Source organism: Neltuma alba, unplaced genomic scaffold (genome assembly GCF_004799145.2).
Source record: "Neltuma alba isolate B1F8T4 unplaced genomic scaffold, ASM479914v2 tig00010438_pilon, whole genome shotgun sequence".
Classification (NCBI taxonomy): domain Eukaryota; kingdom Viridiplantae; phylum Streptophyta; class Magnoliopsida; order Fabales; family Fabaceae; genus Neltuma; species Neltuma alba.
Genome location: NW_021635334.1, coordinates 501,894 through 527,920, shown reverse-complemented (window position 1 = coordinate 527,920; position 26,027 = coordinate 501,894). Strand labels below are relative to the sequence as shown.

General features: G+C 32.8%; 1 protein-coding gene across 1 annotated transcript in view; it reads right to left on the bottom strand.

The window, feature by feature from the left end:
* Positions 1-23,845, bottom strand: part of LOC114756600 (uncharacterized) — an 83,529-nt gene extending 59,684 nt beyond the window's left edge. Inside the window, exons 1-2 of the mRNA XM_028945547.1 lie at positions 23,628-23,845; positions 23,465-23,547 (exon numbers count right to left, since the gene is read on the bottom strand). Coding sequence (XP_028801380.1) covers positions 23,465-23,547; positions 23,628-23,772 — 228 coding nt within the window. The 5' untranslated portion in view covers positions 23,773-23,845. The remainder of the gene's footprint in view (positions 1-23,464; positions 23,548-23,627) is intronic.
* Between the last annotated feature and the right edge of the window lie 2,182 nt (positions 23,846-26,027).

The window sequence follows — 26,027 nt, the reverse complement described above, 5'->3', positions numbered from 1 at the left end:
CATTAATTTCTCTTCTTCTTTTTATGTGCACATAAAATCCTTGCTAACTTTAGATGTTTGAAGGGTTTGGTGAAGTCGCCATTGTGGCTTTATCAAATGTATCAGTTGTATAGTAATGAATAATGACTTATTAGAAAAACAGAAAGCTAGTCATCTCTAAGCATGTTCCTATGTTCTATTTGGTGCATTTTGTTTAGAAAACTTAGGCTTGATGTGGAGAAACTATGCTCTTGTGATTGTAGAATGAGATGGAGATGTACCATTGATGATGCAACTTCAACACTTGTCTTCATTGCTTCCTTGGAGCTCTTAACCAACACCATAATTAATAAGTCAGTCAGTTTGCAGTAGTCAAATTTATGGACAGGTTAAATTCGCTAGTAAAAGAAAATACCCCTGCAAATTTAACCAACACCATTAATAAGTCAGATTTTTTTTTGGTTCTTTTGATGATTAGTCTAATATTTATACCCCTGCAAATTCTGGCAAAACACTTGCTGCTGCTTGATTTTCTTAATAAAGATGACCTTGTCAAATGCTTTGGATTCTTCAACTTGTTTGCCCATTTGTTTTGCCAATGTGGTTTTACCCGTTCCCCCACCCCTTGTAATCCAATTATGTAATGATTTCCATCTTCTAATGCTCCCACAAGTTGCTTAATTTTGTCTTTCTGCTCTCAAAATCAATAAAGTCTTTTGAAGCATGGTACTTCATACCTGGAAGTTCAGCTGGACGTGCAACTCCTCTTTCATCAAGGTTATATTTTTGGATGTGATCTTTAATGATTAACGTTCTTTTTGCCAGCCTCTTCCCTTATCGGTATTGCCAGTAAGGACGCCAACAATAAGACCATGTGTGCTTTATTCTAGTGTTCTTCTGAATTAGAATATTGGTCTCCTCGATCCAATTTTGAACATCATCTCTAATTTGACTTTCGTTTCTTTTCTTGGCATCTTCAATATCTGTCAGCACATTCTCTCGTTTTGCATCCAAAATGCTGTTTTCTATCACAAAGTTGTGTGTGTAGTCCTCAAAATCATGAAAATATTTAAATTCCGTGATAATCTTTTCCGCCAATTTCTGTGCAATATTAGTTGCAACACTATCTCCAATGCTTGTCATCTAAAATGGACATGATATCACAATTTCATTTGTGTAAGATCTGACACTGTAACTTAACAAGACTTCTGATATGCAATTTTTTGAAACAATTTGTTTTAAAAAAAGAAAACTCCAACTTACTAATATTATGATTATTATTAATTTATTTGTATTTTTATTTTGAAATCTTTTTTAAAACATTAAAATCAAGGCAATGTATTAAAAGACATATTCATTGTATACAGGTAAAAGAAATTACATTTAAACTTTTCAGGTTGTTACACAAATTGTTATCTATATATAGTTAATTTAGGTTTTGTTGGTTGATGAAGTTCAATTTTTCAAAGGAAAACGACAAATAAATGACATTTGAAATTTCAAATTCTAAAATCATGACACCAATTTACAAAATTTCACATTAATATTCATGACTAAATTGAAATTTTAAAATATTGGTGATTTTATAATATTGCCTTTTATCTTATAAAAAAAAAAAAAAAGCCATCATGACCGGCAGCGTGGTGCCAACCGGCCACAGAGCTCCGGCGCCTTCTTTTTGGGCCAAGGTTATCAAAGTGAAATTTGATCACATCATCCCTTGGATCCCAAAAGATCCAATGACCGCTAAGCCACCAAGCCTATCTGATCTGTTGGTATAATACAAAATTATACATAAGGTAAACTATCAAAATAAAGGGTCCGATTAACTGAGTTTCACTACTTCATTCACATCATTCTCAACTATCAACACTTTGAAAAAAATCAAAGTAAAGTGTCCTATTAAAAATCATTTACGACACTACTAATAGCATAAAGAACACTTTTATTGAGTTCTACTACTACCTTCAATTCTAATTATAAGAGCTTGTTGACTAATTTGAGGAGATTAAAGAAACAAGTTAAGTTAGTTATTTGTAATAAATAGGTATTGTCTTTCCTAAAATATCATTACTAATCAAGTGTGGTTATGAGAGCTACCATTATAGGACTACTTTGGTAAAAAAAATACATAAATATTAGAGAAAAGATAGATTGGGACCTCATACTTAGAATCAAAATAAAAACTAAATAAGATCTTGTATTAAGGACCAGAGGTAGTACTTTATTAATGCCATTAACAATAATCGTTTTACAACTTCAACACTAAGAAATATCAAAGTAAAAGGTATGTTAAAAATCATTTACAACATTTTTATCAAGTTTTACTACTTCTTTTCTTTTTTTCTTTTTGTCAAATACCAAGTTTTACTACTTCATTAACATCATTTACAACACCTTTTGTGCAATTTCAACACTTATAAAATAATTAATCAATATAAATAACTAAAATGTAAAATATAATCAGATTATCGCCATTGAAAATAATTAATCAATGTAAAGTAAAAAATTTATAATAAATTATGCTTTTCCAAACTTTATAAATGTACTAAAAGTGTCTCTAAATAATTGTAACTCAAGTAAAAAGATTTTTTATTTTTATTTTTTGGAAGTAACTTAATTGACAGGAAACACTCAAAAACTTTTATACAATGTCAATGCTAGTAAAATAATTAATCAATAAAGATAGTTAAAATGGATTTGTAAAATGATTAATCAATGTAAATAATTAAATACGATTTCAGCAATTTTAAAATATTTAATATATATGCAAATAATTAAAATGTACTTGTAAAATAATTAATCAATGTAAATAATTAAGGTATAGACTATAATAAAATTTATTCACTATTAATTAGGTGTTTAAAAAAAAATCGATTTACTTGAGTTAGAATTACCTAAAGAAGTTTTTAGCGCATTTATAAGGTTTGGAAAAGCATACTTTGTCATAAATTTTATAATTTACATTGATTAATTATTTTAAATGGTGATAATTTATTATATTTTACATTTTAATTATTTACATAGATGAATTATTTCACAAGTGTTGAAATTGTAAAAAAAAAAATTTGTAAATGTCATTAATGAAATAGTGAAACTCGATAAAGGTCTTTGTAAATGCTATTAGTAGTGTAGTAAGTGATTTTTAACAGGGCTCTTTACTTTAATTTTTTTTTTCAAGTGCTGAAATTATAGAGAAGTTATTGTAAACGGCATTGATGAAGTAGTGAAACTTGGAAAAAAGTGATATAAATGCCATTAGTAGTGTAGTAAATGATTTTTAGCAAGGCTCTTTACTTTGATTTTTTTTTAAAGTGTTGAAATTGCAAAAAATATTGGTGTAAATGGCATTAATAATGTAGTGAAATTCGGTAAAAGTATTATAAATGCCTTTAGTAGTGTAGTAAATTATTTTTAATATGCCATTCACTTTGATTTTTCTTCATTGTTAAAATTGTAACAAGGTTGTCAATGCCATTGATGTAATAGTGAAACTTGGCAAAAGTACTATCAACACCACCATTTGTAAAGTAAACGACTTTTTTACTTTGATACAGTATATACTTAGTTATCTTATACTCTTCTTGTCCTTAATATAAAGCTTATTTAATTAATTTGATTAGATTAAGAAAGTTAAGAGAGTTAGTTAATTATAAAAAATATGACACGTTTTTTCTAAAATATCATAATCATCTTTTTTAATATCCTCTCTTCCTCTTCTACTTGATTATGGTTGAAAGAAATCTATAGGAGTAATTTAGAAAAAATTCATAAATATAAAAAATAGATCTTATATTTAACATCAAAATTAACTTAATAATTAAGTCTTATATTAAGGATAGGAGGAATATATGATTTTGCTCAATGGTTGCTAACTTCCGTAATGCTGTTTGCTGCCATCTACAGGGACTAGCCATTAGCGTCAGAGTTCCAATGATAGGATTGCCAGTGATGGTGGCTTTGCTTCTTTAAAAGGAATGGTGATGTTGCAAAATCACTAACATTTCAAAATTACACTTTGAGCATGAGCATCAATTTAGGATTTTTACAAATTCATGTCACCTTTTTAGAATTTGAAATTTAAAATGGCATTCATTTGTCTTTTCCCGCTTTTTAAATTTACTTTACCTACAGAATACAACATCTCAAATTTTAAAGCTATGAATTAATAAAATTTTTAGGAGGCTTAACAAAATTATTTAAGGCCTCAAGAAAATAATTTATTCACTAAACACTCATTTTTGGAAAATAAATTTAGGAAAATCAATGGAGAAATAATTATTAAAATTATATAAAGGTCTTGAATAATTAAGAAAAATATTATAGATAATCATTTCGGGAAATGAATAATATTATAGAAGAGCTTACTTCCCAAAAAGAAGTATAAATAATTTTAACGCAGATTTTTGTGATCAAAAACTTATTTTTTTGAGAAATTCAAGAAAAATAGTTACAAGTTAACTTTTAGTTCGAAAATTTTAAGGAAATTAATTTACGGTTTCAAGAAGCTAAATGAGAAAGAAAATACTCATGTGCTAAGGATTTATTTGTAGAAATTTTCTAACGATATAGAAAATTCCATAAAAGGTTAAAATTTGAATTAAACAGATAATTGGAGGTTAACTTAGTCTTCTAGCCACCTTATACATGTCTTGCCTTCCCCAATTTAGCACTTCTCCTTCTCACATGACACTTACTGGAGAAGCTAAGAAAGATTAAAGACAGAGGGGGACAGATTGAGAAGGATAGACGCCAAGGCAAGCCAGAAGAAGCTACTAGAGAAGAGGAAGAAAAGAGGGAAGCTGCTTGGCGCTGCAAAGCCCTAATTCTAGATTTAGGATCTGATTTGCGTCCAAGGGTGTGTTTGGGTGACACCCTAAACCATGGTTTGGGGAATAGATCACCCAAACACCTCCCCCAAAAACCAAAACCATGGTTTTGGGTCAAAACCATGGTTTTAACTCCAAAACCATGGTTTTGGAAAAAAACAAATTTTTTTTGCTTTTGGAGAAAAAAGGGAGAGTGTGAAAGCCTATATAATATGTATCTTGTTACTTTTTTTATAAATACATTTTTTTATAAACATATTCAATCTTATATTTTATAAATATATATACATATTAATTAATTATTAATTATATTATCTTATGTATTATTAATTATGTTGATAAAAAATATATTATTAACAATTTTATTCCTTCAAATTAAAATATATCATAAAATCTATTTTTTTTGTAATTATCATATTAACTTATGTCTTTTTTTTAGTAATTTGTATATATAAAAAGTGCTTCTGATAACAACTATCCAAACACTCTCACTTCTCAGAATCACTTTTTTACAAAATCTATTCTTCACAGAATCTATTCTCCCCAGAATCTATTCTCCAGAATCACTTTTCCAAACCGCGATTTGGTTTCATCCAAACACACCCCAAGCCTATCAGGAAGACACCGACGATGAGCTACAAGTGCGGGAGAGCCAGAGAAAGGTAACTTTAATAGTTAATTATATATATATATATATATATATTTTGCATCGGTTTCATGTTTGTTCGTGCTACTATTTTTATAGTTAAACATGGGAACTTGTAAATTCCTTATTTGTGGTATTGTCATGGCCATCTACAACAGCTAGCTGTACAGTTATAATATGCAGTTAATCAGTTATTCAGTTAATAAGTGAGTCATCCAAAGAAGATTTAAATGATTAAAAGCAGCAATATTTACAATTACAATTAAAGATAAATTGGGTCCTATTGCTAATCAGTTATTCTTTCTATAATGTATAAAGAAGACATCCATGCATGCAAACAATGATATTCATAAAAATCATAGATTAGAGAAGAGTATATATTATAGAAAGAATAAAATGATTATTACCAGAAAGACGGAACGCACTAGTTTTCGAGCAACGCCCAGAAGCGTGATGAAGGAAAAAGAAATTAAAATAAATGTCACTGATAAAACAAAAATATCACTAAAACTCTTGTTGAAATCCGTATTAATGCAACATATATATATATATATATATATATATGTATCTGATCACTAATGATCCCAGGAAAAAAAAAACATATTAGGCAATTTCATGGAAAATAGGAAAAAGGTTTCTAAGTGATTTTTAAGACCCAGTGGATGCACTAAATGTTAAAATGCCTCAAGAAAATACGTTAAGTTTAAAAGCCTATTTTTGGATAATTATTTTGCACTCGGCCAAATTCCATGATTCAAAAATTATGTAAATGCCTTAAATGATTATATTTGGATGATCATTTGAAATAATTATTTGAGGATTTTAGTGAATTAATATAAAATATTACCCTCATGAAAAATTAAATTCATAAATTTCCATTTATTTTGGGCTTAGAAAATTGTAATTATTCCAGATTGATGTGAGATTATTTGAGACCCAAATTGGACCCAATAAAAAGCAAGAAAATTCAGCATATAAAGGTTTTAGATCATCAATATTTTTCTTTCAAACTATTTTCTATCACATTATTGTATCAATTTATTTAATTAAGCTTCGATACTGGTAATTTACAATTTATTTATTTAATTTCTCCTATTATTCAAATAAATTGATTTTTTTTTTTTGCAATTTTAAGCTATCAATATTGAAGGTTAATTAAATAAATTATGTTGTGGTAAATTTTATCCCTCTATTTTGAAAATGTATATAAACCTTCTTAAAATTAAAATATCCGTCACATAAACCTTCCTCATACATTTGGGTTTCCATTTTTATTCATCCAACTGTTAGTTAACCGTTAAATTTGACTTTAAGCTTTTATTTTGACCAAAATACCATTCCTTCATATAAGAATTATTTAAACATGTAAATTTATTTTTATGCCAAATATTATATTTGTTAAAAGACTACTTCTTTATACAACGAAAAATTATTTTAATACAGTTTATAATTTCGATTATATTATAAAATTTGTAAATTCAATAAAATTGTTATATATCAAATAAAACTAATAGTGAAAATATATTATAAAAAACAAAGATCACAAAATTTGAATAATAGGAGAAATTCTCGTCGACATTTTTCAATTGCAAAAGCTATTCCCAGCAACTTATGCTTGAGTGTGTGATCATGGGGATTCCAAAAAATATAGTCAAATGGAATAAATCAACTGCATAATTATTTATTTGAGGTTCAAACAGGCTTTTGAGCTCTCACTGCTTAATTAAAAAGATATTTAAATGTTGAAAAACATAGTTATAAATTGTGATGAAAGATGATTTTTTTTAAACATTAAATAATAATATATAGTTTGAATATTTACAATAATTATCCAAAAATTCGAGATTATATATAAATTATTCAACACAATATTTTAGATATGGCATGCACGTCCAAACGCCTCAATATTGGTAGAGGCCGAGAACGAGGAAAGAGAAGTATAAAATAAATATATTTCAAATGACAAATGCTTCCTCTAATCCTTATTATAAAATTTAAATAATTAATTCGTGAATAATAAATAATTAGTTAAAATTAATTAAAAGTAATAAATAGGTTAAAAATATACTTTTATTTTTAAATATGACCTTGTAAAAAATATGAGAGAATGACAAAGGAGAGAGAATAAATATTTAAGAGAAAAATTGGAAAAAATACACTGAATATTAAGACAAATCTGAATTAATACTTATAAAATAGATCACACTTCTTACCAAATTTGAAATCTATAAACAGAATTTTTGCTTCTCTCTCCACGTGAGAGCTTCTCTCTCTCCCTGTGAGAGTTAGTTACGGCAGTTTTTTCTTGCCGCTTTTCAGTGTGATCTCCGCCGCCCACTGCGACGGAGTTAGAAGAGAGAGTCGAGTAGCTCGTTCATTGCGACTTCTCGACGAAGTGAGGATCGGTGATTGGAGTGTCAGAGGTAGAAAATATGGAGGAAGATGCGCAGAAGAAGATGTTTGAAGGACGAAACGAGAACCGGAATGAAGGCCTGGAGGCGAAGCTGGTTTGGAAGAGTAAGAATCAGAGGAAGTTGTTCGGTGGAGCATTAGTTGGAAAATTAATGTCCATGAAGAATATGAATAAAACGACAGTTTTACAGATGATTCGCAAAGGATGGAATCTCACGAAGAATGAAGATCTGGAGATTACTGATGTGGATCAAAATGCTTTCATATTCGAATTCCGTCGAGCTGAGGACCGTATGAGGATTCTTCGAGGAAGACCATGGTCTATACAAGGTCAGCTGCTTAATATTCAAATCTGGAAGGATTATATGACCTTTAGTGAAGTAGATTTCCATAGTTGCCCGTTTTGGATCCAATTTCATGAATTGCCAGAGGAGGCTATGGATATTGAGAATGTGAGGATACTCGGTTCAATGGTTGGTAAGGTGGTGATGATCGAAGATCCGAGAAGAGGTAATCTGTTGACTAGAAGCTTCCTAAGGGCAAGGGTGGTGGTGGACCTGAGAAAACCACTGATCACTGGAATATGGACACCGAGACCTGACATGGATCCGGTGTGGATCAAGATTAAGTATGAGAGACTGCAACAATTCTATTTCTGGTGTGGTCGGATAGGTCATGATCAAAAAAACTGTCCTTACCACTCTGATGAGGAGGAGGATGTATCCAGAAGGTTTGGCGCCTGGCTAAGCAGTCCGGCTGCCAGAATGATTACAGAGCAGACTATTTGTGAGACAAAGGGGTGGGAGGAGTTTGAAATATCTGCTAATAGACCTGCTCTAACTGAGAGAAGTATAATAGTTGAAAAGGAGAAGTGTCCGAAGATGAAGAATCAGGAAAGCGAAAGTAGAAACTTAGAAGTGAAGAAGAATGAGGTCACTGTCCCAATTAATGTTGAAACTAGCAGGGAAATTGGAAAGCAGATTAAACCAAGCATCTCTGAGATTGATGCAAGACTGGATCAAGAGACTGAAGTAAATGAAGGAGGAAGTGAAGTACAAAAAATAAACAACATGAAGGGTGAAGAAGAAGGGCAGAAGACTGAAGAAAATAATTTTGACATCACTAAAGCAATAGTGGTTTATGGAGCAGCGTCTCCAATCTCTGATGTCATGGACGGTTTAAAGAGAATAAGATTGAAGAGAGGAATGGAGTTTGAAGAAGAAGAGGGAACCATTAAAAGGAGGAAACTAACATTTCCTGTGGAACCTCTTGAATGTATACAGATGCCTCAAGAGGAGGGGATAGTAAAAGAAGGAAGGAGGAGTGTTGGAGCTATTAAGAGACAGATGCGAAGAAGTGGAAGTAGAAGAAGTTCACTGATAAAGGGTGGTGGAAGAAGTAGAGAGAAAAAAGGAGAAGACAGGATAGTGATGGAGGAGCTTAGTACGAATGATGCTGAAGGCCTTGGTGGCTGGCCTCAAACAGCCACCAAGGATCAATAAAGCTAATTTCCTGGAACTATCAAGGTTTGGGAAGAGCCTTGACAGTCAAAAAATTGAGGGAGGAAGTTCAGAAGAGTAGACCCTCATTAATCTTCCTAATGGAAACAAAAATAAAAAGTGAAAAGATGAAAAGAATTCAAGAACAATGTCAGATGGAAGAGGCTTTTTTTGTGGAGCCAAGAGGTAGAAGTGGAGGAATGGCAATTTTATGGAGTAAAGATTTGGTGGTGAATGTGTGGCACGATTCACCAAACATAATTCATGTGTCAGTGGTCTCAAACACTGTAAAAGTTCCTAAATATATTACCTTTGTCTATGGTTCCCCCACAGATGAAGGGAAGATGCTGGTGTGGAACAAAATGAGAAGCATAGCAGCAGGAATTGAGGGTGCTTGGTTCTGCGTGGGTGATTTTAATGATGTTTTGTCTAATGATGAAAAGATGGGCAGACTACCAGTTGATATGAGAAGGGTGCTTAATTTTCAGAGTATGATGGCCGATTGCCAGTTGATTGATCTGGGATTTCAGGGTCCTAAATTCACTTGGTGTAATAGGAGGCTGGGGGTAAATCATGTGAAGGAAAGGATTGACAGAGCCATGGCCAATACTGAATTTTGTGATGAATTTGGAAATGTGGTGATTTCTCATATAGAACCCCTAGGATCAGACCATCATTTGCTGGTAGTTGACTTTGAATTTAAACATTCAAAAGTACAAAGAATGTTTAAATTTGAAGCTGTTTGGGCCGAACATGAGCAGTTTATTTCGGTAGTGGAAAATAGCTGGAAGAAGGAAGAGTATGAAAGTAGAAATAAGGTGCAAGAGCTAGTCAAAAGGCTACTGAAATGTAGGAGGGCTTTAATAAGGTGGAGCAAGGAGAACTTCCCAAATGCACGAAAATTAGTGGATGATCTGACCTGCCAGTTGGAAGTATGCAATAGTGGGGCCTTAACTGAGGATAGCAGAAGAGAAGCAGAAGTTTTAATTAAGAAAATAGAAGAAGCGTGGGAAAGGGAGGAAAAATATTGGTGGCAGAGATCAAGAGTAAACTGGTTATCAAGTGGTGACAAAAACACTAAATTCTTCCACTTAAGTATTATGAGAAGAAGGGCCAGGAACAAGGTTGTTAGATTAAAAAATGACAGTGGCAGATGGATAGAGGAAGAAAGCGAAATTAATGGGGCCTTCACAGATTTTTACAAGAGCTTGTTCACATCGGGAGGAAATAGAAATATGGAGGTAGCCCTTCAGTTTGTAGAAAAGAAAGTGACTATGGAAGATAATAGGCTACTGGAAAGATAAGTTACGATGGAGGAAATCAAATTAGCTGCTTTTCAACTAAATGGCTTTAAAGCACCTGGGCCTGATGGTTTTTCTGGTATTTTCTACCATGCAGCTTGGAATGTGGTTAATGAGGAGGTAATTTCGATGGTAAGAGATTTCTTCTAGAATAATACTAGTTTGAACTTGGTAAATAAAACCAACATTGTCCTGATTCCAAAGGTGGAGAATGCTGAATCTGTGGGGCAATTCAGGCCTATTGGGCTTTGTAATTTTGCCTATAAGATTGTATCCAAGGTCCTAGCAAACAGAATGAAAATGTTGCTATCTAGAATCATATCTGAGCATCAAAGGGCATTTGTAACTGGCAGACTGATCCAAGATAACATCTTGATTGCTCATGAAGCCTTTCACTATCTGAAGAATAAGAAGAAGGGGAAGAGGGTGGATATGGCCATTAAAATAGATATGAACAAAGCCTATGACAGGTTAGAATGGAAGTTTGTAGAAGAAGTGATGAGAAGACTTGGGTTTGGTGAGAAGTGGATTACCTGGGTTATGGAATGTGTGACTTCAGCTAGTTTGAGTCTGCTTGTAGGAGGAAGGAAAGTGGCTGATATAAACATGGAGAGAGGAATTAGACAAGGGGACCCGTTGTCTCCTTATCTCTTTATCCTAGCTGCTGAAGTTCTTTCGGTGATGACACAATGGTTTGTGGAGAGGGGTCGTTTAAGAGGTATTAAACTAGCTGCAAGCTGCCCAATCCTATCTCACTGCTTTTTTGCCGATGATGCCCTTTTCTTCATCAATGCAGAGAAAAGAAACTGTAAGTTGTTAAAGAGCATTCTGGATTGTTACAGTGAAGCATCAGGTCAGGTGGTGAATTTTGATAAATCCTGTGTTTTTTCTCAAAGAACGCCAGTGACAGCTTGAAAAAGGAAGTGTATGATGTTTTGGGAATAAAGGCAAGCGAGAACCCAGGGAACTATCTGGGACTACCACTGATTTGGGGGAAATCTAAAGCTGAAGCTCTTAATTTTGTGAAATGCAAAATGAGTTTAAGATTGCAGGGTTGGAAACAAAAGCTATTAACTTTTGCGGGAAGAGAAGTGCTGGTTAAGTCAGTGGCGAATGCAATACCTGTGTTTTCAATGTCTTGCTTCAAATTCCCTCGAAAAAGTTGTGTTGAGCTTGACAGTATGGTGTCTAAGTTCTGGTGGGGACAGAAGGAACAGGAGGGGAGAATCCACTGGAAGTCTTGGAAAAGTTTGTGCAAAGCTAAAGGAGAAGGGGGTATGGGATTCAGAGAGCTAGAAGCCTTTAACTTAGCTCTGCTAGCAAAAACAGCATGGAGAATGGTGCAACAACCAGATGCTCTTTGGGTAAAAATGTTGAAGGGCTTATATTTCCCTAATGGATGTTTTTTGGAAGCAAAGAAAGGAAACAAAGCATCCTGGGGGTGGTCGAGTGTTTTAGAAGGAAGGGACTTGATAAGGAAGGACCTATACTGGAAAGTTGGGAATGGTGTGAAGATCTCTATTTTTAATGATCAGTGGATTCCTACTGCAGATTCTTTGAAACTGAAAAGTAGAAGGTTGAATGATAATTCAAGAAACCTCAAGGTAAATAGTTTGATTAAAGAAGGGAAGTGGTACTTTGATGAGATCCAGGATGCTCTTGATGATGAAGACAAAGAACTCATTATGCAGGTCAAAATTCCATCAATTAGCAGCAATGACAAAATGGTGTGGTTAAAAAGCAGAAGCGGTGAATACATGGTAAAATTAGGCTATAAGGTTGCTCTGAATGTAATGAAGGATAATGCTACTGATAAGCCTAGCTCTTCTTATAAACCCTTTAAGAACCTGTGGAACGGGATCTGGAACATTAAATTACCTCCTAGGGTGCTGCATTTTATGTGGAGGGCTGTGAATGGGGCTTTGGCAACTAAAGAAGCGTTATACAGGAAAAAGTGTTCAGTGAACCCGATATGTGAGATCTGCAGAACACATGTGGAAACTGTTGAGCACATGCTATTTCAATGTCCATGGGCAAGAGTCTGCTGGTTTGGCTCCCCTATGTCACTGAAGTTTGATGATAAAGAATGGTTGGACAGTAAAATGGGAAAGGATAAACAGAATTTAGCAATTTTTGCAGGAATCTGCTGGTGGATCTGGAAATCTAGATGCAAGGCAATTTTCGAAGGTGAAGATGTTGATGCCTTGAATTGTGTGACAAAAGCAATGAGATTAGTTAGAGACTTCCAGAATGCAACTGAAAGGGAGGGAAGAAAGGAAAGGGGCAGGAAGAGCTGTGATAGAAACCAGGAGTGGTTGAGACCAGCAGTTAACACGATCAAAATTAACATGGATGGGGCATTCAAGCATGACTCTAAGGAAGCAGCAGTTGGCGTGGTATGCAGAAATGAGAAAGGAGAGTTTATTGGAGGTTTGGGGAAGAAGGTGGAGTCAATTTCACCATTTATGACTGAATGTTTAGCCTTTCTGTCTGCTTTAGAAGTTGCAGAAATTAAAAACTGGGATCATGTGGTCTTTGAGATGGATTGTCAGGAGTTGTACGGTCTACTGCAGAGGAAGGATGGGAAAGGAGGAGAATGGTGCTGTTCAGAGGTGGTGCAGAAATGTATTGATGTTCTTTCGGGTAAGTCTTCATGGAATCTTTCCCTGGTTGACAGAATAGGAAACAAGGCTGCTGATCTAATTGCAGCTGAGGCATTGAGGGGCATGGTACTTTCGGGATGGCTTTCAAAGCCACCATCCTCTTTGTTGGCTGTTTTGATTAATGATGTGAGCTCTAGTAGTATGGGGTGTAGGGACCATACTGGTATTGGCTAAGTGTCATCTGTTATTAGTTTCTTAGTAAGTCAGTTTATTTTCTGTTTGGTCTTCTTTCTTTGGTAAGGTTTGTGTGTTAGGTTGTATTATAGGCTTTTGAGTGTTTGCTTTTCCAGCCTTTGGACTATTGGTGTTTGTATCTTGCTTTTGGTTATTAATAAAATTGACTTGTTTTGCCCAAAAAAAAAGAAATCTATAAACAGAATAGGAGGAATATGTAACATCTATATATGCATACAAAAAAAAAAAGGAAATACAGCAGGCAAAACATACACTCACCTTTCTTCAAAGATTCCAATACTTTCGAATGATCCCTTTGATAGTTCTATTTTAATTTGTAGAAATTAAAAAAGAAAACATCGAATGGAAAACTAAAATGAAGAACGCAAACACGAACCAATCAGGGTATACAAATTGCCAAAAAAAAGGGGGGGGGGGGAAGAATTTCAGTCATCATGCGACAAATAACAGATAAAAGAAAATCAGCATATATAAGAGAATGATATTACTAACCTCTCCTTGCCTTTTTCCGAAACTTATTAACTAGAATATCTATAATTATTTACTGTTTGTGCCCTCAAATTCAATTATTGGACTGACAAACTCAAATTTACGAGTATTTTTTTTATTATTTTGTAGATGAATTCCTAGGCTTTTGTTAATTATTAATCAAAGTTAATTTGTCAGTTAGTTTAAATTCCTCCATTTTCTGACATTACTATACCTACTGCAAATATTTAATGCAACCCTGCATCCTATCATGTGATATATTATACTCCTGTCGTTTTTCTGACACTAGTAATTGACTTTTCAAGTGGGAAGCAAGTTCGATATAATCCTAATGAAAGTTTAGGTAAAAGAAATGTTGAAACGTGATTTTTCAAAAATATATTAAAAATTTAAAACAAAAAAAATCCTTTTTTTATAAGGTATTTCCAAGAATATGACCGAAATCAGATAAGAAATAAATGCGTATCAAGTTATCTCAACTAGCAGCGGATTCCATGCAATGGGATTGCAATAACAATAAATCTTCAATATTCTTCCAAATTAAATATAATTAAATTGCAAATAACAAATAGGGACATTGACAGTAAGATGGACACAATCAAAATGTATAATTACCCTTCTCTCTTTTTTCGAGACTCCACCGTCGTCCGTTTGATGATTCTTGGACGATCTAAGAAGTCTCTTTTTTGCTTTTCCTTTTTCTCCCCCTTTTTTTGTAGATTTTATAGAAAGACAAAGCAATCAAACAAGTTACAGCTGCAATGAAGAATCTAAATATGACCGGATGTTAGGGCACACAAACTGCAAAAATAAAAGAACAAAACTTAAAAATAAGTTGCACAGCTAATTTTTGACAATATAATAGAAGATACAATAAATTATATATTACAATATTATTTCCTTCTAACCCTCTCAATATACTCTTTTAGTCTTAAATATAACACTCATTTTATAGTATAATTTACACTATAAAACGGGTACATTTATGACCTGAGGAGTATATTGGTAGAGGTCAAGAAAACGGCCAAACAAGAGTGCAAGAACTTAAGAAGCAACTGAAAGACATAAACGCATCAATGAAACTAAACCAAAGCAAAGATACATACAAAGGGAGTATAATTATGAGGTGAATAATGCAGCAGTTAATCAGAAAATAAAGACAACAATTTTAATCTGCCTTCTTTGCCCACAGTGCCAAAACTAGCATACAAAAACTTTCGGTGTTAAAGAATATTATTCATGAAGAGATCATTTATCACGATATAAAGCCTAGAATAATTTCGGGGCATCTCATTAGTAATCTAGTGGAATTAATGTTTCCCCGTAAGTCTCTGTTTATAGTTTAGAAATAAAGTCTTATAATTAGGAGTAGGACCGGAGGTAGTATAAAGCCACTAACAATGATAAAGGAAAAGTAGATAATTAAGAGATAAAAAGGGAAGGTGATGATGAACTTACCAAGTTTTTGCGGATTGCGGATTGCAAATTACTTGACAATGCCTTCAACAAGCTAACAGAGCAGTCTTCTTTTTTCAGTTTTTCTGTCCAAATCAAATTGCTTAGAAAAAGAAAAAAAATGGAGAATAAAGAAGCAAATTAAAATTAACAAATTGAGAGAACACTTTAAAGGATGAATCAACGTACGTTCTCACCAGGAAAATAGAGCACAGAGAGATGGCACAAAGAGCAGAGGCAAATTAAATCTTCAGTAATGAGATCGGTTTTTGGAGTCTAACCGGTAGTATTATGGAAGGTGGTTTGAGTATAATAATATGCACTCTCGGACATCAAGAAAACCCTTTGGCTAAGGATATACTCCCTCTGGCACTATTTGTAAGCTTTAAATTTGAAAAAAGTATGGTCCATTTTATAAGTTTTAATTTGGGATGTATCTAAAATATTTAATACATTTTTTCTTCATTTATGCCCTTAATTATTTATTCTCTCTCTCTTAATATACCCTCTTGTCACATTTTCTTGTACATTATCTTTCATCATTTTTCTTGTTTATTATAAAGGCATATTTAGAAACAAAACTATATTTCTAACATATTTATTGCTTTTAACAAATTTTAACTATTTGTTTATTATCTGTAAATTAGTTATTTGAAATTTATAATAAGTGTCAAATGGAATATATATATAATAATGAAGTCACTTTTTCTAAAGCTTCCTTATATTAGTATTCTTTTGTTCATGAATTCTTAACCTTTTTTATTTATTATCAAATTTGTGAATTAAACCAAATTCGTACTTCTTTTGGCTTTATGTGTGTGCCCATACATAATATTCTTTTTGCTTTATTATACATCCACTTGCGAATTTTTCGATGCATCAAAAGAAGAGCATGATATCGAAAAAAGCTAAGAATAATGAGTACTTTATAAAAGAAAAAAAAGTAATAATAATAAGAATGATAATATATAGAAATATTTATTGTCTTACCAAGGAGAGTAGAGGTGTTCAACTGTATCCCGTTTCAGTGTCCTGTTCCTATCCCAGTTATTTTGAGACGGGACAATCTCATCCCGAAAGCTTTTAGGATGGGACAAAAGCGGGATGAGATAAAATTGTTTCGGGACGGGACGGGATACAAGACGGGAGTGTCTTGTCCCGGTCCCAGTCCCGGTCCCATCCCAATATATTATCTTTATTTTTAGTTGTTATATATTTATTTTATTTATCACTGTAATAGTATTTTGGTAATGATATTTATCCATTGTTATTTTTTATTTGTTAAAAAGTTGTTTTTAATGACTTACATGATATTCTTTGTAGTGAATATTTTAGGTTTGTTTATTTTTTGTCTCTCATGATTACAAAAACATTTTTTCTGTGTTATTGTTTTGTCATTTTTATCTATTTTCTCCACATAGTTTTTATTATAAGTTTTTATATTTTCTGTATGGTTAGTTTTCAAATAAAAAAATTTAAAAAAAAGAGAAATGAGACGTTCTTGTTCTGTCCCAATTGGAGACAATTTTATTCAAAAAAAATATCAGGCATTAAATAAGAATACTTTTCCTAATAAAAATTCAAACATTATTTCGTGAGGTATTAGCTTCTCATGTTTCACTAAATACTCGTATATTTTCTTTTACGTAGAAATCTATTTATGTAAGTTGAAAATGAATGCAAAAATAACACTACCTTTCAAATAAAGTAACGACCGTTATTTTTTGATAGTGGGACACGGTTATGAAAGGATAAAAAATACCCTGACTCCAAGAAAAAACTCCATCTGAAACTCCCGAAGCGAAGAAGGGCCAGCCACGCCTTTTTCTGATTATGGAATCTTCTTCAACCTTCCTCTTCCATTTTGCAATCGTCACTGGAATCTTCTTTGTCCTTTCTCTTCCGTTTCGCCATCAAGTATATGGGATGGCAACGGCGGCGAGTTGAGACTATGAGCGATGACCTCTGCGATTTTTGCCGAGGGTTGAAAAACACAGTGCATTTCCGCCGCCGCCGCTTGTTAGGGTCTCTTTTTTTCTCTTTCTCTAGAGAAAGATGGAAGGCTAAAGGACGTTATTTGGACCTTTTCTTTCACGGAAAATATTTGAAGTAATTGAACGGAGGCTCTTGAACAATTGAATCTTTATTATTTGCTTCTGTCTTTCTAAATGAATTGTTGCTTTTTTATGCTGAGAGCTCAAAACAAATATAGGTGCTCTTATAAATTCGGATTCAACATAAGTGAAATTGCTTCATTTTAATAGGGTTAAGTTATACAAAACTCCCATTAAACTTTAAGACGGTTATATATAACCTCTTTAAAATTTCAAAGTTTAAATTTAACCCCCTGATTTTTTTTATTTTTAATTATTGGCTCTTTACCGTAAACTCACCGTTATCTTTTTAACAAAATTTATCACATCAGATTAACATAAAACACCTTGCATCCTACGGTGGCATTTCACATGACTTCCTATCTAATTTAGTCTTTTTATAATAGATTAGACTTTGGAAATGTCATTTTGATCACCTCTGAATTCATTGAAGTTATAGCCTCTGGTGGCTGCGACGAATGAATTTTAACAGCTCTGTTCCCCTGTTTCTGAACTCTGAATAACATCAAAAGATCATAAATTTTTTTCTTTATCCACTAATCAATTCTCTTTTTAGTAATATTTAGATGTATCAGTTTAAAGAAAAAAAATGTAATTTGAATAGTAAAACGATTAATAAGTGATCTAATATTTTGTCTTTGGTGAAACATCCGTTGAAAATAACTATTTGTCACTGCTAAGTATTATGAAAATGAAAGTTCAGAAAAGAACCACACCTAACCTTTACGGTGATGTTCATTCTTCATATGTCATCATTCAATTTGGTGAAAAAGAATATGATAATATCGAAGTAATAAATGAAAGATAGATAAAGAGCCTGGGGATGTCATTTGGAATCACCTTTGAATTTTGATGAAGCTTCCTTTCCATGCTTCTAAGCCCTAAATAAAACCAACATATAAAGTTTGTTTTATAAAGTAATTAACTTTATCAATTCTTTACTCCTAGGAACATTTAAATATGAGTTAAAAAGAATAATTTACTGTCATTCCCCGAATTATGCAAATTCTTTCCATACATAGGGAATTATCCAGCGGTCATCCTTATTGCTTCCTTGGCCTGATAATTTTTGCACTCAACTGGTATTATGGCTTCTTTTGATCCATCTTGCTCTTTGTTGATTTTGCCTTTCCAATTATACTATAAAGTACTGCAAATTTTAATTTCACGTTTTGGTTCTCCCAATGTCAGTTGATCTGTCAATTTTTGCTCTGATCACAATGACATCCTTAGTTTTTTTTTTTTTTCACTTCAAACCACCTAATATCCGAAAGTTATATTGAATTTTGACTAATTACTTCCATTGAGCCGATATGACCATCAGGGCAATAAAGGTTTTTTTTTTTTTAAAATAAACCAATTCTCAATGGAAGCTGTATATGCAAGAGTTGAACGCAAAGCCATAAGTTTCATTCTTTATATTTGACAGTGGACAAATAAAATCCTCTCTAATTGAAACGTCTCATCTCTATAGGACTATTTGAGACTGTGCCTGTGATGTTTATGGAATGAAGTATAACTTTTTCAGTTCTGCTATTTACAATGTAGTTATTGTACCCATTAATACTAATTAGAAGAATACTTTGCACAAACAATATCATTTAGAAGAATATAGTTTTTTATCAGCAAAAAAAGAAAAAGAAAAAGAAGATTATAGTTTAAGCAACCACCCTAACAAGATTGGCATCAAGAGGCATTGCACAAGCTGTTTGCTAATAGATCACAGCGATTAAATTGTACGAACAAGCATTATTTAATGGAACGTAGGGGCGATATTGGTTTGTCTTAGGCATTATGTTTCACTCATTTTTTACTCTTTTGAAAAACATAACACAACCAATCAGAAACAAAAAGTGAGTATACTTAAATACCAAAGGGCCTATCATTGGCACTTATTATTTTCCTAAACTCGGCCATCTTCGTAACTAAGTTCCTGCGATCTTCCAACAGATCAAACAGTTGAGTGTCAACTGCTTCAAACTCAGTTTGCGCTGTTGCTAACTTCTCTTTAGCTTCTATCCTCTTCTTTTGCACACGTTCCAATGCAATGTCACATTTCTCAAGTTCTTCCTCCATGACTGAGATTTTCTCTTCTGCTACCAAGACATCAGATTTGTCTGTGCCAAATACTTTGGCCTGAACCAGCTTAATCCAATCCTTGTCAAACCCAAGAAAAGTTGCAGCACCTAAGTTCCCCTCTAGGGCAGTTCTATCTGATGCTGTAATGGTCCAAGGTGTTCTGGTAGCCAGCAAGACTAAAATATCAACAAGGACTCTGTAGGAAAAAGCGATTATTGGGTGAGTATGTTGTCCACGAGGCAGCCTTAGTTGAGGATATAGCTCAAGTGCTTTGGCCAGTAAGGCTGGTTCTCCACCCTTCAACTCCACAAGTTGGAAAATCTCACCAATCTCTAGTATTTGAGAAGAAGAAGCAGCAGCAGCAGCAGTTTGTGATTTTGACACACACACACATATAGCCAAGAAAGTTAGTACAAAACTGGAAGAGAATCTAAAATCATCAAAAAAGAAAGACACTTACGATGATGGGAAGAGGTGATAACATCATGACAGCTTGTGTTGTCCTCCATGGGAATATTGGGTTTAAAATCACAAGAGTATGTCAAAAAGTTAGCCATTTCAGCCTTCTCTGATTTAGGTCCATCTTGAACATTTGCGTATCTTGTTTCTTTAGTAGTCTACAAAGCACAAAAGGAAAAATTAGTCTAACAACTTTCTTCTCTGTTTTTCAGTAAAACCAAGTAAAAGATAAAATTTGATTTATAAAATGACATCAATATCACTTAATTTATCTATTTATTCACTAACTATTTTTTCCTAGCAATATATCTACATTGGTTCAAAAAAGTAGGTTGAGACAAGATAAATGATATAATTGTTTACTTCCCTTAGCTTCTATCCAACAGTCATGAAGACAAAAACCAAAACAATCTAACAAACTTCAATTCCCTTACCTGTGTAAATTCTGTTCCTAAAGGCACATCCGATGATCCTCTTGGTTGCTTCATTAGCTCTAGATTGGTTGATTGAATTGCTACTTTGTCTTCATTTGATGAATCATGCTTTTGAAAGTCTGGTTTCACAGATTCTTCCACACTAGCAACCTAGAAAATATAAAGTTATTTTCATTCGTCTTGCATTTCCGAATATATAAACTCCAGAGTTCTGCATCATCATATATTGAACTTACCATCATAGATGGACCTGATTGTGAGGCCTCTCCATGTGAATAAAAGGAGGAAGTATCTATTTTAGCTTCCATTGTTGTAGTCTTCTCTTGAATGCTTTCAAAGCTCTACAAAAGTACCAATAGATATACAAGTGTTAGGCCCTTTAATTATAATCTGGCTTTATCTTTATTACAAAATGAAAATTTGGTTGAGACCATATATGTGGTGTAAACTTGTTGATATTGACTTACAAAGATGTAAATGAGTGGTACTTGGCATTTAAACTTATAGAAATAAGACATACCATTGTAGATGGACCAGATTGTGAGTCCTCTACTTGTGAATAAATGAAAGATGCATCTGTTTTAGCTTTCATATTTGCGATGTCCTCTTGAATATTTCCAACGCCCTGCTAAAGTACCAAAAAATGTGTTAGGTCATTTAATTATAACCATTAGGTTCTAGTTTCTATCTTTTGTGAAGAGTTCAAGCATACAAGAGATGTCTTTTCTGTGAGTCCTTGCTGGTTGGTCATGATTGTTCCACTTGACTTTTTCTTTGCCAGATCCTAAAACAAGCAGTGAGGGGGGGGTGATACATTTTCTTTTAGCCATCTAGCATATTCCTAATACTAAATTAAAAAAAAACGCATAACACAATAATCAATAACCAATGGAAACTCCTCTTGTGAAGTAGTGATTGATGCTGCTGATAAATTCCTCGGTGCTAAATCAGCAAACAGAGTTTCTAATATAACATCCTTATAGGTAGGCCTTTCCTGAGCTCTTTCCTTTGCTATGACATTAATACTCTGTGCAGTTCAAAAGAGTGGTTAGTAATCATAAGGCAACTTCAAAATAACTATTGGGATACATTAATTATAACGCACATCATCATCAAGTGGTATTTTGGTTTTATGAGAAACTTCCATGGATTTCTTTGTTTCTTCAACATCCTGCTGTTGGGCCAGCAACGTTGCTTCACGTGTTGACTGTTCATACTCCACCTTCTATTTGAAGTATTGAAGCTTTAGATGCAACTTGTTGGCATTATTAATGACGAAATTGAATTGCGAAAAACCCATTGTAGTTCAGATGTTGCTGCATTAGAAAAGGGCAATGGACTTACTTGTGCAGAATCATTTCTAGAGTTGACAAATGGTCTAGTGGATTGCTTCCTTGAATTTGAATTAGTTGATAGAATTGCTATCATGGCATCCTCCGTTGAATAATTCTCTTGAAGACTTGATTCTGTTATCCCTTTGATACTATGAGTAATCTGAAAAGAAAGGCCAAAAAAAAAAAAAGAAATAATTTTCAGTTTCATTTATTCCGTCTGCAGATAATTATTTGCTTTAGCCACATGATGAAAGATAAAAAAGAAATGGTTGTTTCAGGATTTTTTTTTTTTTTTTTTTTGCCTTACATCTCCAAGAATCCAAGTTCTCGGCAATAATAGATATAGAGTTCAATTATGTGGTTTCTACCCTAATATCAAAGGATAACTCTGAAGTTGTAGTCACAATTACTTTGAAGCTATCCCTACGACTTTTTTCGTTGCTTCTAATCACTGAATAACAACAAAATGAAGACACTAATTTACTAAAGCAGCTTCATCAATTGGTTGAACTTATCTCTCCATTCAATAAGAAATTGCTGTTTTGAAGCACATTTAGATGTATGGGCCATTAATTTTGTTCGTCTGAAAAGGAAATGAAGTTGTTGCTGGTAACTTTGAATTAGGATCAAGAACTACTCTACCAAATTCCTCCTCTCTTTCTTTATAGTACTGAATTCCAGCAAGAGATAGAACAAAGTATTTCACTTAAGGGAACTTCATTAGTTCGTGGATATCTTGTATGTTCAATATTCAATTCTTTTTCTAGAAACATGTTAATTTACAAATAATCAAACTAAAGTTGAGACCATATACATGGTTTACATGTGTCGGTATTGGCATTAGAAGACGCATTGAACATGTTATAAGTTTAAAAAAAAATTATGGTCTTATTGAAAATAGTCAAACAATCAATAAACTTACCTGTGGTGATGTCCTTCTCAATTCTGATATTGAATCTTTTAGTGCTTGTTTCTCTAATGCTGGAGTAGGATCCTTGGTGTCAATTTCCTTGACTGTTTCCTCCTTATTACTCTACATCATGTCAAAAGATACAATTTATTTATGCATCAGTTTCTCTCTTTTTTTTTATGTGCAAACATGAATCTGTTTTTTTAAGAAAAATACTATGATATTTCTACTGTTTCCCCAAAAATCTTTGCTTACTTTAGATCTTTTCAAGAATTTGGCGAAGTTACTTTTGTAGCTTTATTAGATGTATCAATTGTTAGTGATGAATAATGACTAATAATTTGGGTGGGAAAGACACAGAAAGCTGCAGTCATCTAAGCATATTCCCATGTTCTGTTTGATGCATTTTGTTTATAAAAAAAACTTAGACTTGGTGTGGAGAAACTAAGCTTATGTGAATGTAGAATGAGATGGCTTGTACCATTGATGATGCAACTTCTTCAACACTTGTCTTCATTGCTTCCTCCGAGCTCTAACCAACACCATAATTAATAAGTTAGTCAATTGTAGTAATCAAATTTATGAACAAGTTAAACTCACTTGTGAAATAAAATACAAAGAAAATTATTTTTGTTGTTATTTTGATGACTAGTCTAATACATATACCTCTACAAGTTTTGGCAAAACACTTGCTGTTGCTTGATTTTCTGAATCCCCATTTTTAGGCTCTTCTTGGATTTGATTAGTTTCTGCAATAGAATTTTTAATATCATATTAATATTCATAAAAGTATCTAGCAATTATCAAAATACTTTTCTTGGATTTATACCTTGATATTTTGGGCAATCTTCCACTTCACATTGCAGATCCTTAAAATCAATCCCTTCACAAATAGAAATAAGCTTTGGGAGTTTTCCAAGTGTTACCTCTGACAGTTTTGGAAATACTTCTCCCATTTTTGCCATCTTCTCCATATTATCTTGTTTGCATATAAATATTTGCTCAAGCTCAGAAGCTTCTTCTATTTTCAAGACCTTCAGCTTTGGAAACATCTCACATGTTGAGATAGAGAAGAGCAATTTTAAGCTATGACAACACTTGATGTCAATTTCCTCTAACTCTGGGAAACAAAGTTGATGCAAATGATCCCCATCACTTTGTTCAATGATGTCAACTAATTCATCACAATCTTCTATGTTTAAATAGGATAATTGCGGAAGGCTTTTCACTATTGAGCCACGGAAGATTGCTCTTAGCATTTTACATGCTATGATGTATAGTCCTTGGAGATTGGGGAGGCTCAAAATATATTTGGGACCCTTACATATATGTCTCAACTCACTTAGATTAATCAACCACATTTTTTCTAAGCTTAATGTCATGACTCCACCTTCAATTTCCACTCCCTCCAAATTAAGAACATCTTCTATTTTGGAGTGTCCTACCCAAAGGTTTGTCAGCTTTTGCACGTCCTTGATAATTTTCATCAGGTCCTGATAAAAATAAATCAATTCAAAATTTCAGCACCAGATCAAATTATCACATTCACGAATTGTAGAAAATTCCAATACTATTATTAATGATGTCTCAATGTGCATTGAGTTAGAAAACAGAGAAACTTTATTATTGATGCGTAGAATGCTTACAAATTAAAGACGCATACACATCGATTATGCCTAAGTATAGCGACTTGAAATCATAAAAAGTATATATGCTTGAGAAGCTAATTAATCCATAGTTAATTTCTCCTATAGATAAACTTATATATGGTGCAAGTTTCTTTTAAACTATTTAGCAAAATTTTTTAAATTTTTAAGGTCATTGCTTTTTTCAGTTAACATCTTCTGTAAGAATCTGATGAAAAAAAAAACAAGTTTTTTTTTATAAATGAAAACTAAATTGTTAATTTCTATGAATGAAAATTCGATAATTTTTTAGGCCAAAAAATTCAGTAATTTCATGTCTTGACATGCAAAGTTTTTATGCATGAAAAATGTGTTCTTGATGTTCGAGTTTAAATGCTAAGCGATCCCATTGTTATGAGAAGAAAATTTCCAAAAAGAGGAACAAAATAAACAAAGTAATATATATGGAGCAGTTATCTTTCAAACTATTTAGCAGAAATATTTAAATTTTTAAGGTCATTGTTTTTTTCAGTTAACATCTTCTGCAAGATTTTGATTAAAGACGCACATGCGCACATATATGTTGATGAAAAGCAAATGTTTATAAATGAAAAATAAATTATAAATTTTTATGTATGAAATGTCTTGACATGAAAATTTTGTAAGCATAAAAATATGTTCTTGATGTTCAAGTTTAAATGCTAAGCAATCCAAATAAACAGAGCAATATGCAGATCATAGAAAAAGAAGTCAAATGTGTTACCTTTGGAGCTTTCACATTCAATTGTATTCCTTGTAAATAAGCCACCAAATCTGGAAAAGATCCTCCGTTGAACTCTTGAAGACCCCCCAAAGCAATGCTTTGTAGAGGCGGAAAGCTGAGGTGATATTTTTTGGCACCAATATTGTTGATTAACTTTGGTACATCTACAAGTTCTAGTGTTTCCAAAGCAGGGAGATGAATTATAATTGATGACTGATCTCCATCATCATATTTCCCAAAAATGTATTTCAACTCAGCAGCATGCCAGATTCTCAAAGATTTTAATTTTTGAAGAGTACCAAAAAGAGACAGAGGAAATATAAACTCTAGCTTGTTGCAATGGCCGATACTTAGACCCTTCAGTTTTGGGAAAATGGAGCTATAGTTCATGTCATGATGATGATTATTAGAATCATCTCCAACCACATTAACTAATTCCTCACAATTTTGTACATATAATTGAGACAACTGTGATAGGTTTCTGCAAGTAGAGACAGAGAACAAAATCTTCAACTTCTGGCTTCTCAAGATTGCTATTTCTTTTAGATTGTGGAAGTTGAGAACATGTTGAAAGCCCACACTTGGAGTGAGTAGTGGTGTTTCGACGTTAACAATCTCTTGTATTTCAGATTCCTTTGCTCCCTCACTTCTCACATCTTCCATGTGCTTCTTAATTTCCTATAACACGTTTTCACAAAAATGACAATTCAAAATTTAAAATAATGTTCTCTATTTTGATCCATTTGCTTATGAAATACATACACATTCACACACAAAACACAAACACACTATATTATTTTTGGGAAATATTTTAAATTCAAATTTGAACTCTTTATAGAAG